At 39.9% G+C, this 13859-nt stretch overlaps 1 protein-coding gene across 1 annotated transcript in view; it reads right to left on the bottom strand.

Moving 5' to 3' along the window:
- The window catches only part of six4a (SIX homeobox 4a), a 20677-nt gene extending 13629 nt beyond the window's left edge, over positions 1-7048 (bottom strand). The window contains exon 1 of the mRNA XM_043697253.1: positions 4828-7048. Coding sequence (XP_043553188.1) covers positions 4828-5684 — 857 coding nt within the window. The 5' untranslated portion in view covers positions 5685-7048. The remainder of the gene's footprint in view (positions 1-4827) is intronic.
- Between the last annotated feature and the right edge of the window lie 6811 nt (positions 7049-13859).

Here is a 13859-nt window from a genome sequence, read left to right as displayed (position 1 = left end):
TTTCCAGCAACACATTTTCAGCTCTGATCTCCAGCATCTGCAGTCCTCACTTTCTCCTATTAATTGAAATAACCAATGAAGGCCATTGATCACAGGCTGACTAAAATTTACCAGTTGGCCTGCAGGCCTCCATGGTATTCCCCTCCACAAATGGGGAGTCTAGCAGTTGTGGTGAATTTTAATACTTTACAAGTGGCGGGAGTGCATCTCAGAATGGACACTTCCTTTCAACTGTACTGGTAGGGAGCAGCTCCTTGGTGGAGGACCTATTAGTCCTCTAGCTTCAAGGACCTGTTCACTAATTGGCCAATCCAGCAGAAATTGCAGTCAGGTTGCTGCTCCCAACAAGGTGTGGGGTCAGGACCAGCATTTGATCTGGTTGGTGGAACATAGGCAGAAGAAGCCATTCAGCCTCTTCAGCCTGCTCCACTCTTTTACATCATGGCTAATCATCAACTCAACATTATATTACCCTCATAATACCATATCAGTTGATTTCATTAGTAACTAGAAAGCTATCAATTTCTCTCTCTTGAACAAACATTACGACGACTGAGCTTCCAGACTGCTCTGAGGTAGAGAATTTCAAAGATTCACTACCCTTTGAGTGAAGAGTTTCTACCTCATCTCAGTCCTTAAGGCGTATCTCTTTTCAGAGACTGTATCCTCTGATTCTAAACTGCATAACTGGATGGAACAATCTGTCTCTTATGATTTTTTTAAATTTCTAAGAGATTGCCTCTCATTCTTCTAACCTGAAGAGAATATCGGCCCATACTGCTCAATCTCTCCACACACGACAACTGCACCATCCCAGGAATCAACTTGGTCAAGCTCCTCTGCACTGCCAACCCAAAACAGAATTTCCTGGACATTCCAATTGTAATAGATATGTTCCCAGTATTGAAACTTTCAACTCTATAAATAGAGACAGAGGGTGCAAAGCCAATGAGGTCATATCAGTCTTCATAAGACACTAGTTCAGCCCCAGCCACACTGTAGGCTATAATTTTGAGGATCACATTTTCGGAAAGACATGAAGTCCTTCGAAAGGGTACAGCAATGATTTACTAGAATTGTTTCACAGTTGGGGGAGTTATAGAAATATTGATATGTTTTTACAGCACAGAAGTCTAAGAGGAAATTTCATAAGTATTTTTTTAAACATTATAAGAAATTTATATCCTGGAAAAATTAATTCCAATGGCTGAAGAGTGAATAACCATAGAGTTGTAGAGATGTACAGCACGGAAACAGAACCATTGGTCCAACTCGTCTGTGTTAAATCCTAAATTAATCTAGTCTCCTTTGCCAGCATTTGGCCCATATCCCTCAAAGCCCTTCCTACTCATATACCCATCCAAATGCCTTTTAAATTGTACCAGCCTCCACCACTTCCTCTGGCAGTTTATTTCATACACGCACCACCCTCTGAATGAAAATTTGCCCCTTAGGAGGTCCTTTTTAAATCTTTCCCCTCTCACACTAAACCTATGCCCTCTAATTCTAGACTCCCCCAACCCAGGGAAAAGACCTTGTCTATTTATCCTATCTTAAGCCCTCATAGAGTCATAGAGACAAAACAAACCCTTCAGTCCAACCCGTCCATGCCGATCAGATATCTCAACCCAATCTAGTCCCACCTGCCAGCACCCGGCCTATATCCCTCCAAATCCTTCCTATTCATATACCCATCCAGATGCCTTTTAAATGTTGCAATTGTACCAGCCTGCACCACTTCCGTGGGCATCTCATTCCATACACATACCACCCTCTGTGAAAACGTTGCCCCTTAGGTCTCTTGTATCTTTCCCCTCTCACCCTAAACCTATGCCCTCTAGTTCTGGACTCCCTGACCCCAGGGAAAAGACTTTGTCTATTTATCCTATCCATGCCCCTCTTAATTTTGTAAACCTCTATAAAGTCACCCCTCAGCCTCCGACGCTCCAGGGAAAACAGCCCTAGCCTATTCAGCCTCTCCCTGTAGCTCAAATCCTCCAACCATGGCAACATCCTTGAAATCTTTTCTGAATCCTTTGAAGTTTTACAACATCTTTCTGATAGGAAGACCAGAATTGCTCGCAATATTCCACAGCAGCCTAACCAATGTCGTGTACAGCCACAACATGACTTCCCAAATTCTGTACTCAATACTCTGATCAATAAAGGAAAGCCTCTGACACTCCAGAAGAAACAGCCCCAGCCTATTCAGTTTCTCCCTATAGCTCAAACCTCCAATCCTGGCAACATCCTTATAAATCTTTTCTGAACCATTTCAAGTTTCACAACATTCTTTCTATACAAGGGAGACCAGAACTGCATGCAATATTTCAAAAGTGGCCTAACCAAAGTCCTGTACAGTTGTAACATAACCACCCAACCCCTTTACTCAATGCTCTGACCAATAAAGGAAAGCAAACTAAATGCCTTCTTCACTATCCTATCTACCTGTGACTGCACTTTCAGGGAACTATGCACCTGCACTGCAAGGTCTCTTTGTTCAGCAACACTCCCCAGGACCTTTCCATTAAGTGTATAAGTCCTGCCCTGATTTGCCTTTCAGACAGCACAGATTTAACATGGCTGACAACAAAATATCAGAAGCACTTTAAAAAAAAGAGTGGATCGAATTTTGAAAGGACTTCCTAACAGGTTGTTGGATATGAATTCAATGGTAACCATTACAATAGGATGGATAAAGAGGGAAACATTTATAGTGATATGGAGACTAAGAATAATCTGACTTCTCTTTGAAAGATCCGATGCAGGCTCCATGGGACGAAAGGCTACACTATTATACATTGAATACCATCCATCTTGTATCAAAATCTGCAGGTGCCATTTAGTGATACAATAATTTGTATACCCGCTTTTTTTCCTGCTACAATGTAAATTTTAATTCGGAGACGGAAATGAAATGATTGTTTTCTCTATTCCCAGATACAGATTTTCAGCTACTTTTGTGGAGTTATGAACTCACTTATAAATAAACAAAGAACTGCGGACGATGGAAATCAGAAACAAAAACAGAAAAAACTCAGCAGGTTTGTCAGAAGAAGAGTGATTGGACTCAAATCGTTAATTCTGCTTTCTCTCCACTGATGCTGCCAGACTCATTTAAAATATATAAAGTTATCTTCATGTAGAAGCCCTAATCAACTCCTCGGCTTTGCCCAGAAATACTTACTTTGACCTCCCAAAAATGCAGAGCTGAAAATGTGTTGCTGGAAAAGCGCAGCAGGTCAGGCAGCATCCAGGGAACAGGAGAATCGACGTTTCGGGCATAAGCCCTTCTTCAGTATTCCTTCAGGAATACTTAATATGCGTGGTTGTATTGTACAACGTAAAATATCTATCTTGTGCGTTAATCTAAAGAGGTGCAGGGGCTTGCAATTAACTAAACTTCCTTATTGTGTGAAGTTTACCTGGGTTCAGGGGCGATATCTTTGAGTGTTAGTACATAGTTTCTCTGTAGAGACGCGTGTTTCGCATTTTCAGCAATATCTGGTTCATTACAGATTCGCAGCCGTCATCTTGAGCTGTTACACACCGCTTGTGTTTTGTCAATAGAATGCATGTTTTAAAATACAGTTTCGAAGGTGACCGACCACAGTCGGATCTCGGTTTTTCTTTATCCAGCGGCTACCCCCCCAAAAAAAGTCTGAACGTTCAATTTGAATTTTAACTGCAAATGGCATATTCTATTATCTTAAACGCTGAGCATGCCCCAGAGGTGTCTTTCTCCCGCCATCTCGACCGGACCCACTCCCAATAGTGCAACTCCCTGGAATCCTCTGACCTTTAGGGATTACACTCAAAGTTGCAACCAAATCATTATTAGCCGCATTATAAATTGTATGTGTGTGGTTTTTTTTGCATTGAAGGTGCCTCGTTTTACTTTTACGAAAAAGGATGATTAAAAAAGGAGACAAGGATGGCCCATGAGTCAGAAACATTGGTTCTATTTGTGGAATCTGACTTTTCCTTTACAACTGCATGGTGCGCTGGCCAAGTACAAAGGCGTCCTTCACGTCGTTTACTTTACAAATGCCCTCCAGCAGTTTCTTACATCACCATTTGAAATGCATACAGTGCCAGCTTGTCGCTCGACACTACCTCCACCAGGTGCGCACTCCCCCTTTAAACACAAAACATTTAATTCCCTTTATAGCACAGGACAAATAAGTAAATCCACCGCAGGATTTTCTTTCGAAAAAAAAGAGGAAGAAGAATCATTCCTTTTTCTCATCCCAGACCTGAAGTGAATTCACCAAAAGCATTTGTGTGTGCGTGTGAGATATGGCCAAGAGGGGGTTGGGAGAGAGAATAGCAGCAAACTTTGCTTTGGTGAAGTGCACTCCTCTGAAATTCGAGCTGAATGGGAAAGACTCAAGTTTCAAAACAAAGCGAGTATACGGCCATGCTGCAAAGCAGCTGAAAGAAACCCGAAAAAAAAGCATCGCTCCCCTCAAACACACAAGTGCTGGAATTTTCTTTTAAAAAAAATTAAAATACACGCTCAGAAGAACTGTTCTGCTGCCCTTCGATCTCGTTTCAAAACAAAACTGCACAACCCCCCAACCCCAAAAGAGATTCTCCTCCCGCTGCCACCCCCCCCCCCCCCCTCCGAAACAGCAGCGGACGGACCACTGACCCGGTGAGAGAGGGGGTGGTGGTGGAACATAAACAAGGAAAAAAAAGGTTCTACGATGCCTCATGATCCACTGCAACTTTAAAGTAGGAAATAAAGGACTAGATAAGCGCCATTTTGTGGCATTTAGAAGCGCCCTCGGGAAACAGAAGACTTGGGAAGTTTGGGCGCCTCACCTTTTCGACTGGTTTTCCGATGGATTACGGTCTCGCTGGCGCCTATTTTTGAACCAGTTGCTGACCTGGGTGAGGGAAAGCCCTGTGATCTTGGCCAGATTCCGCTTCTCGGCCGGCGATGGGTAGCGATTCTGTTTGTACAACTCTTTGAGCGCATTCCGCGATTTCTCCTTGAAGCAGTAGACCCTCTCCTCGCCGTCCCATATGGTCCTGGGCAAGGGGAATTTCCTGCGCAGCCTGTACTTATCCACAGCCCCCAGGGGCCGGCCGCGGACTTTCTCGGCTTCTGTGTACCGGGCTTTGTACCATAGATCCTGCAGGGAAGTGTGGCAGGACGCGTCGAAGTTATGACTCTCCAGAATGCTGTACAGCTCTTTGTAGCGACTCTGGTGGAAAGCCACCAGAGCCCGGGCTTTCAGGATGCTTTCGTTGCCACGTAGCAGATCGCTGGGAGGCAGGGACCACAAGAACTGGGCTAAGCGATCCAGGTTCCCTCCTTGTTGCAAAGCCTCGCACACACACGCCACTTGCTCCGGCGAAAAAGTCAGCGCCGCGGCGGGGTTGGTTAACAGTTCCACGGGTACCTGATCGGAAATCTCCGGGCTTGTAGAAAGTGCACTCACTTCAGGCTCCAGAGTGGCTGCAGAACCCAGTGTGTTGATCTTTGGTTGCAAGCTGTCGTTTTCTTCTTTAACCTCAATTGTGCTCGTGATTTCGTTTGAAGCGGAAGACATGTTTCTCTTTTCTCTCCTAATTTCCAACCCCCCCCCCCCCCCCCCTTCCCTCTTTCTGCTCCTAATGCCCCAAAGAATTGTCTTTTCGGCTGGATCCTGCCGATCAAGTTTTTTACACCTCATGCAGAAAGCTATCTCCCGGGATGGTTCTGTCTGTTTTCAACGTGACGGCGACCCAGTCTGCAGCAGATTCGGGTCGTTCTCTTCCCGAATGATTGGTCAAACTACACCAGAGGGCGGGTCCAGACGGATTAAGACCTGGCCGTTTCCATAGACACTGTCAATCAACCGAAATTAAATTTCCTTACACTTTTTTTGGCAGGGAAAGTACTAGAATACACTGAACCCTGTTTAGTATCCTTTTTCTGTCTCCAGTAGTCTATAGTTACGAGTTCTTATCAAAACATTAAAATAAATATTTTATTATAGAACATTTTAAAAACGTAACGATGCATTATTTTTCGGATATCTGAAAACTCTACACCTATCAATATTGTCACTCAAATGAAAGAAGTAGTTGTAAATCAGTTTAACTTTATTTAAGTTTGTAAATCAAGTTGGGTTGTTTGTATAGTTCTCCCTCAATGTCTACCCATATGCACATGTAAAGTACACACATAGTTTATAGGTTTTCCATCGTTTGTGTTGGGCGGGTCCAAATTTCTCTGTTCTTGTGACAAGAAAACTTTTTTGTAACGAACCCTAAAACGTGAGGTTTAGCCATCCTCCCCAAATTCAGGCAGCAACCAACAAGCCAAAGTGTTCAACCATGCGGGGAATTTGTCAGATGAGTTGTGCGATTTTTGGAATGTAATTAAACTTAGTGATTTTCGTTGCTCGCTGCAATGCCTTGGAAGGTAACACTAAACACAATTACGTAGGAGCTGAGCTTTAAGTGAGTTTTACTCTCCGAGCCTTTGCTAAGTTCGGCGGGGTATTGGTGGTTTTTGTGTCATCAGCATGTCAAGAGTAAACAATCTGTGCATAAACATACAGCAAATGCCTAAGACAGCGGCTCCTCAGCAGGATTCCATTAATGAGCACGCAGGATTTCATCCAGATTTTTATGTGATTTGGATTTGAAGAGTTACTTTCTCTGCTGGTTGATGAATGGGTTTAGTTTAACTCTTTAATAACGTTATGAAGTGGGACTTGGTGCATTCCTTCAGAACCTTCTTACATGCCCCAATTTAAAACAAAAACAAAAGAAAGCTTGAAAATTTTGGAATCGAACAAGCATGCTGAGAACAGTCAGTTTCGATGGTGAAAAGCCCGCTGAAAATTCAGGATAGTGTCCTTCAGAACAAAACCGAAAAGCACATTTTTTAAAAAAATCAAAGAAAACAGAGGAATCGGAAATAATCGTTGCAGCATCATTAATAAAAAAAGGATTCTTTAAAATCTGTTCGTTATTTCAGAACCATTTGTCGAGTTTGTCAGTGGCTCCTACCAATTCTAAGTGTTCATTTGTTTTTTGTGTGTCGATGGAATAAACTGCTATTTCTATTTATTTTCTTTTATCCTTTTCATAGAAACATTGAGATATACAGCAGGGAAACAGACCCTTCGGTCCAACTTATCCATGCCACCAGATATCCCAAATAAACAAATCTAGTCCCAGTTGCCAGATTTTGGCCCATATTCCTTTAAATCCTTTCTATTCATATACCCATCCAGCTGCATTTTAAATGTCGGAATCTTTTCGCATTGTCTTCCTAATTGTCTTTTAACTTCCTTCCCAAAGTTATTTTAGTGTCTTTTGTCTTTTTTTCCCATAATTTAAGAACTTTCTAAATATCTCCCCCATCTTTCTTTTATCATATCCTTATTTTGCCATAAAATCTCCCTCTTGGCTTGCATGTTCTTTTTAATGGGATGTACCTGTATTTCCCGACCCACTTGAAATATTGTACGCTCACAATACTTTTGATCAATTTACCCTCATTCCCTCAGACGGCTTTTTTTTTAAAAAAAGGGATAATCTATTACTTTGGTCTTTTGTACACCTTTCGCAGTCATAGAGTCATAAATCGCATTAAATTGTGATTACTTCTCCATTGAAGATCTCGCACGCTTCACTTATCTGCGACAGGTTATTTGCGATTAGCAAGTTTAACAGTGTTTGCTTCCTCGTTAGGTTTATTATATAAAGGATCGGAAAAGAATCTTGCACATAACAAAAAAAAACGTTGTCCCCTCCTCTATTCACATGATATTCTCTTTGGCGGTATATTTTCCTTGTTGTTTCCCGTTATATTGATATTTTTCACATTTCATATATTTTCCTGTACACAAACATAGGCTGTTTGAATGTCTTCAATGGCACCCCAATAGAGAGACGGGTCATTTGCTATCATTTCATTCAGTCTACATGGACTTTGGTTCTATAGGTTAGTTCTTAGCTTTATATTGCCATTATATTGTTGCTGACATACACATCTTCCACATACTGTATGTCACTGCGAAATAAAAAGTTGTATTTGTTTTATTTTTCCTGACCAATGTATAAAGAAAGAAAAAGTACAGTGGAAGAGAAAGCTAGACAGAAATATAAAAACAGATAGTAAGAGTTTTGAAAAATATTTTAAAAAGAGATAACAAAGTGACTGTTGGTACCAGAGAAAATATACCTGGGAAATTAATAAAAATAGGGACATGACAAATGAATTGAACCTGTGTTTTGCATTGGTCTTCAATATTTAGGTGTCTAGATTAAAGTGGTGCTGGAAAAGCACAGCAGGTCAGGCAGCATCCAAGGAGCAGGAAAATCAAATTCCTGATGAAGGGCTTTTGCCCAAAATGTTGATTTTCCTGCTTCTCGGATGCTGCCTGACCTGCTGTGCTTTTCCAGCACCACTCTAATCTAGACTCTGATTTCCAGCATCTGCAGTCCTCACTTTTGCCCTTCATTATTTAGGAGACCATTAACATCTAAAAAGCAGCTACACATCACAAAATGGAAGGAGGGTAGAACTTAGAAAAAATTAGAATCACCAGAGAAGCAATTACTGATAAATTCTTCGAGCTGCAAATCATAGAATCATACAATACAGAAGAGGCCCATTGGCACAACAGATCTGTATCATCAAAAATACACTATTGCCTACATTCATCACGTTTTCCATCCCTAGGAATACATGACACTTCAAGTGCTTATTCAAGTACTACTTAAAGGTTGTGAGGCTTTCTGCCTCAACTACCATCCCAGGCAATGCATTCCAGAAACCCCACCATCCTCTGGGAGAAAGAATATTTCCTCATATTTCCCCTAAACCTACTGCTTTTCATGATAAAATTATGTTCTCTTGTTACTGGCCATTGATTAATGGGAACCACTGCTTTTTATTTACCCTGGCCATGCCCATCATAATCTTGTACACCTCTATTAGATCCCCACTTAAATTTCTCTGCTGTAAATAAACAGCCCAAGCTTATCCAGCCAAATGCTCCATCCTAGGCAACATCCTGGTGAATCTTATTTGCACCCCCTCATGTACTATCACATCTTTCTTATAGTGTGGTGACCAGACCTGCACACAGTACTCCAGTTGTGGCCTAACCAAAGTTCTGTACAGCTCCAACATGACTCCTAGGTTGACAAGAGTCCAGGTCCTGATTGATTTCATTCTATGCTTGTAAGAGAAGTAGCTAATGAGATTGTTGATGCATTGGTTTAAATTTTCCACAACTACCTTGATTCAGGAAATCTTACTTTGCAGACAGCAAATGTAACACCTTTATTCTAAAAGGGTGGGAGGCAAAAAGCACAATCTCCTTCTCCCACATTCTTATTAGAAATAATGCCATGGGATTTTGTAAGTCTATCTGAGAGGGCAGACAGATCTTCAGTTTAAGTAGGATTGTATAGAATATAATGCATCAAAATAAGCCAAGCAGTTCATTCCAGTGTTTTTAATCCACACTAGCCTCCTTCCTTTATCTTCTTTTCTAAATTTATTTAAACTATTTTCTAATCAGCCTGTTCAGAAATATTATTACAGATCTCTGGAACAGGTGGGACTTGAACCCAGGCCTCAAAGGATACTACCACTGCACCACAAAAGTCCCTTTCCATCTCCTTTTCATTTAATTCTCCCAACAGAATCACACGTAATCCCCTCACTTATATTCTTGTCTAGATTCTCCTTAAATAATGTGTTCAAAATCATCTATGTGAAATGATCCTGAGTGTCCCATGAATTATGTTGATAACCAATTAACTATTGTCAGTCAGACTCAGTGTGGTGCATGTGTGTACAGTGGAACCTCAATTATCCGAATGAGATGGACAGGCTCTATTTCGTTCGGATATTTGATTGTTCAGATAATCGGTTTTAGCTTAAACAGGGGAAGCCATACTGATCTACTGCTGTGCTCTAACGGAGAATTTGTTTAAATCGACAATTTTAGTAAGTCAGCCATTTAAACAAATTTCGTTGCAGTCTGCAAATTACAGGTTAAGATAAAAAGAACTAAACCCTTACCATGAAATCCCAGCAGTTAACAAGGTCCCAAAGAGCTTCTACGATCACAAGACCATTTACAGTATCAGTTTCCGGGATCTCAGTTTCACGATAGAAAGATGGAAGCCCCGCCTCGTGCATGTGTTTACATTCTCAGCCTTTTTTTCAAAATGACTGGCCTGGTAAAGTGCCGGGAATACTGTAAAACACTTAACTTTTGCAAAGGGCTGTGTAACAACCCTTACCTAAAAGATTTTCAGTCGTTGATGCTTGAGCTGCTTGTGTTTCTTTGTTTTAGCCAGCATTTGCGCATCTTCTTCAGTACAGCTAAATTGTGTACACCTACCTCTTTGATGTAACATTTTTGCAGGACCTTGAAATCTTCATCAGAAATTCTGATATTTGGATAATCAATATTCAGATAATTGAGGTTCCTCTGTATACTAGAACTATGTATATTAATACAAAAGACCCTGTTCTTTGCAGGGTTCTGTTTCACACTGCACCTGTTTTAATTGAGCAGAATAGTTGAAAACCATTATCATTTCTCAGGACAGTTTCTTGACGAATCATAGTCAACCTTCCTGTTTTAAGATTTAAACAAAGCTTGGCAGTTAACTACCAATCATTATTAACTGATATATTCTCTGTGGCAACATCTCTACCAATCAGAGTCCACTTGCCAAACAGTCAGCGTTTTCTTCTCATACTGTATAAAGACGGTTTTCCATTTACTTTTGTATTCTTGCAAATTGTCCTGGTGAGTTCAAGATTAGATATATTCTTTGACAAAATATATTCTTATTTTCAGCAATACTATACTATTTACTTCAACCACTTCCTGACATAGAGAGTTCTGCATTCTCACAACTTTTGCGGTAAAGAAGTTTCTTCTGAATTCCATATTCTTAGGTGATTATCTTATATTGATGACCTCTTGTTATGCTCTTTGCCACAAGAGGAAACATTAGTTCTTCATCCATTCTGTCACCTATCAGTCATCTTTTTCTTATTTTTAACATGAGCTGCGACCCTGCCTGTTAATCCCTTCTGGATATGTGTACTCAAACATTTCTGGTTTCAACTTTGTAAATCTCCCTGCACCCTCCCCACCACCTCTCTGTCATTTTTATAATATGATGAACAGAACTGGATGCAGTAATGTAATTGCAATCTAACCACAGTTTTATTGACACAAGTGTCGCATAACTTTCCTGTTTTTCAATTTGATCTCTCTAGAAATAAAGTCTGGAGTTTTGTTTTTTTTAATGATCTTACAATGTGTGGCATATCTTTTGTGATTGACATATTTGTATTTTGAGATCATTTTGTTCCTCTATCGTCATTTAGACTGGCACTTTCGAAGTAATAAGTGAACCCCCTCCATTCCCCCTATCAAGTTGTACTACCTCACATTTAAATGTGTTGAACTTAATTTGCCAAGTACTTGCTCATGCTAAAATATTTTAATATCATGACTTCCTTCATATTATGGACTGCAACAAATTACAAAACTTAAAGACTGCAACAGGATAAAGGAGTACATTTATCACAAGAGTGTGTTATCAGCCAGAAATTTAGAAATTTTGCTGTTGATTCCACTGTCCAAATTTTTTATGTAAATGTAAACTGCAATGATCTCAGGTCTGATCCTTGTAGAACACTACTTCCCAACTACTGCCACTCTGAATAACTGTCCTCTATTCCTACTCTCTGCTTTCTGTCTTAAAAGAAAGCTAACAACTTTTCCTCAGTTCCACATTCACTGATCTAATTTTTTGGTGAATTATGATTTATTGTCTAATCTGTAAGATGGCACCTCCAACAGTGCAGAACTCCCTGAATACAACATTGGAGTGCCAGCCTTAAATTTTATGCTTAAATCCAGGCCCTGAACCTAAAGGCTCAAAGGATGTGAGTGTTCCCAACTGAGCCATGGCTGACACAATTAATTGGGTATAGGAGTTAGAAATTTCTCAGACTGGCAGAAAATGAGAAGTCTTGCAGAGAACATTGCTAGGACCTCTATTATTCACCATATAAATACATCATTTTGACTCTGAATATATGTTGTAAAACATTGCAAACGTTACCAAATTTGATATAGTTAAAAATATAAAGGCATGCACCAAAATACAAGCTTATATATTAGGCAGAACAATGACATATGAAATTCAATACCATTAGTGAGGAAGTGGTTACTCTGGGAGAAAGAATAAAGAGGCTTCTTGTTCCTTGGAAGTAATAACCTAAATTGGAAAATAATAAAATAAATCTATGACTACATATACATAAATTACAAAAGGTAACAGAAATTGATGAGACTGGAAAGAAAAGACAACAGACTGAAGTTACCTTCCAGTGGACCGCACAAAAGCAATGTAGTAATGCTAAATTTCTGTCAGTCTTGGCTAGATCCTCTTTGAAAACTGAATTTCTGATTTCCATACTATAAAATGTCTACCAAAGTAATGCAGAAAAGCATAACAAAATATTTACCAGAATTAAGGATGTGCACCTATCAGGAAAAATTGAATGTGTAGGGCTCTTCTTTCCAAAGGTAAAATTGAGAAAAAATAAATTAGACATCTTTAAAATTACAATGGAGAATAACAGATTAGAAATTATGAACTACACTGATGAACTTCCATTTGTGGGTGGGACCAGAACATAATGGTACCTGTTTAAGCTGCTGGTCCATAATGTGAGGGAACATCACAATGCTGTTCAGTAAGGAGCTTCAGGAATTTGACTTAGCAACAATGAAGGAATTACATTATAAGTACAACCTAGAGAGAAATGAGGAGTTGATGTTCCATTGCACCTGCATTTAATTTCGGCAGTAATAACTCAGAGTTTAATTTTGACTGGAAAATGAGGAGAGCTGCCTGCTTTCACTTGAATAATCTTGGATCTTTTATATTACTCTGTGCATTTAAGTGTCATTTTGCATTTAATATTTCATCAAGCTGATAAAGTGATCCCCCCTCAGTATGAGTAGTGGTACTTTCTTGAGTTTAACACATCAAAATGTTCATCCATGTGGAGAACATGAAAACCTCACTCTATTTGGTCAGCCCAGAGCATTATATCCATTCAGACATTGTCTGACAAGATTATTTGGAGGTGGATTGGAAGAGTCCTGTTGCAGTGATTGATCTTTGCTCCCAATTGGACCAAACCTTACAGCACCTTAGACATACTGTGGGCTCGCAGGGCTCAAATATCAAATGCCAAATCTGGCTCACACAAATGGCCCAGTTCTAAATTTGCACTTTCACATTTCCAACAGGAGTCTGCTTATCTTTTCTTCAAAAACTGTCAGATAACTCACACATTTGCCATCAATAAATTCTCCCAGTGGCATGATGAATATACTATTAACTTTGAGTGCATTACCACCAACTTCCTGATTACAATGTATGCAACTATCTTAATTAATTTAATAGTGACATAATCAGTCTGAAGTCTGGTGTTTCATCAGTGTTTGTATTTTTTTAATTCAACTATAACATGCATTCATTTGTAGACTGCACTTTCTCACTACTGGCATCCAAATAAAACTTTCAAACAGCTAATGTTTCAAGGTTCTAAATTTTCTTTCCAGCTGTAAGACGCACAGCCATTCTAATGTGGCAGAAGGACCTATGAGGACAGATTGCCTAGCAGGTATCTGGATGTAATTCATATTCAATTGCAGGCCTTCATCCAAAATTGATTGACTTTCTTCTGAGGCTTCATCACGTGTTATCTTGAATCAACAATTATTCCAAAGAGAATCTACTTCCCTCCTTTCCAAAGAGGATGATTGTAAGTTATCAGTCAACAAAGCGCA

Source organism: Chiloscyllium plagiosum, chromosome 10 (genome assembly GCF_004010195.1).
Source record: "Chiloscyllium plagiosum isolate BGI_BamShark_2017 chromosome 10, ASM401019v2, whole genome shotgun sequence".
Taxonomy (NCBI): Eukaryota; Metazoa; Chordata; class Chondrichthyes; order Orectolobiformes; family Hemiscylliidae; genus Chiloscyllium; species Chiloscyllium plagiosum.
Note: the sequence above shows the minus strand (reverse complement) of the source record. Positions and strands in the feature narration are given on the sequence as shown.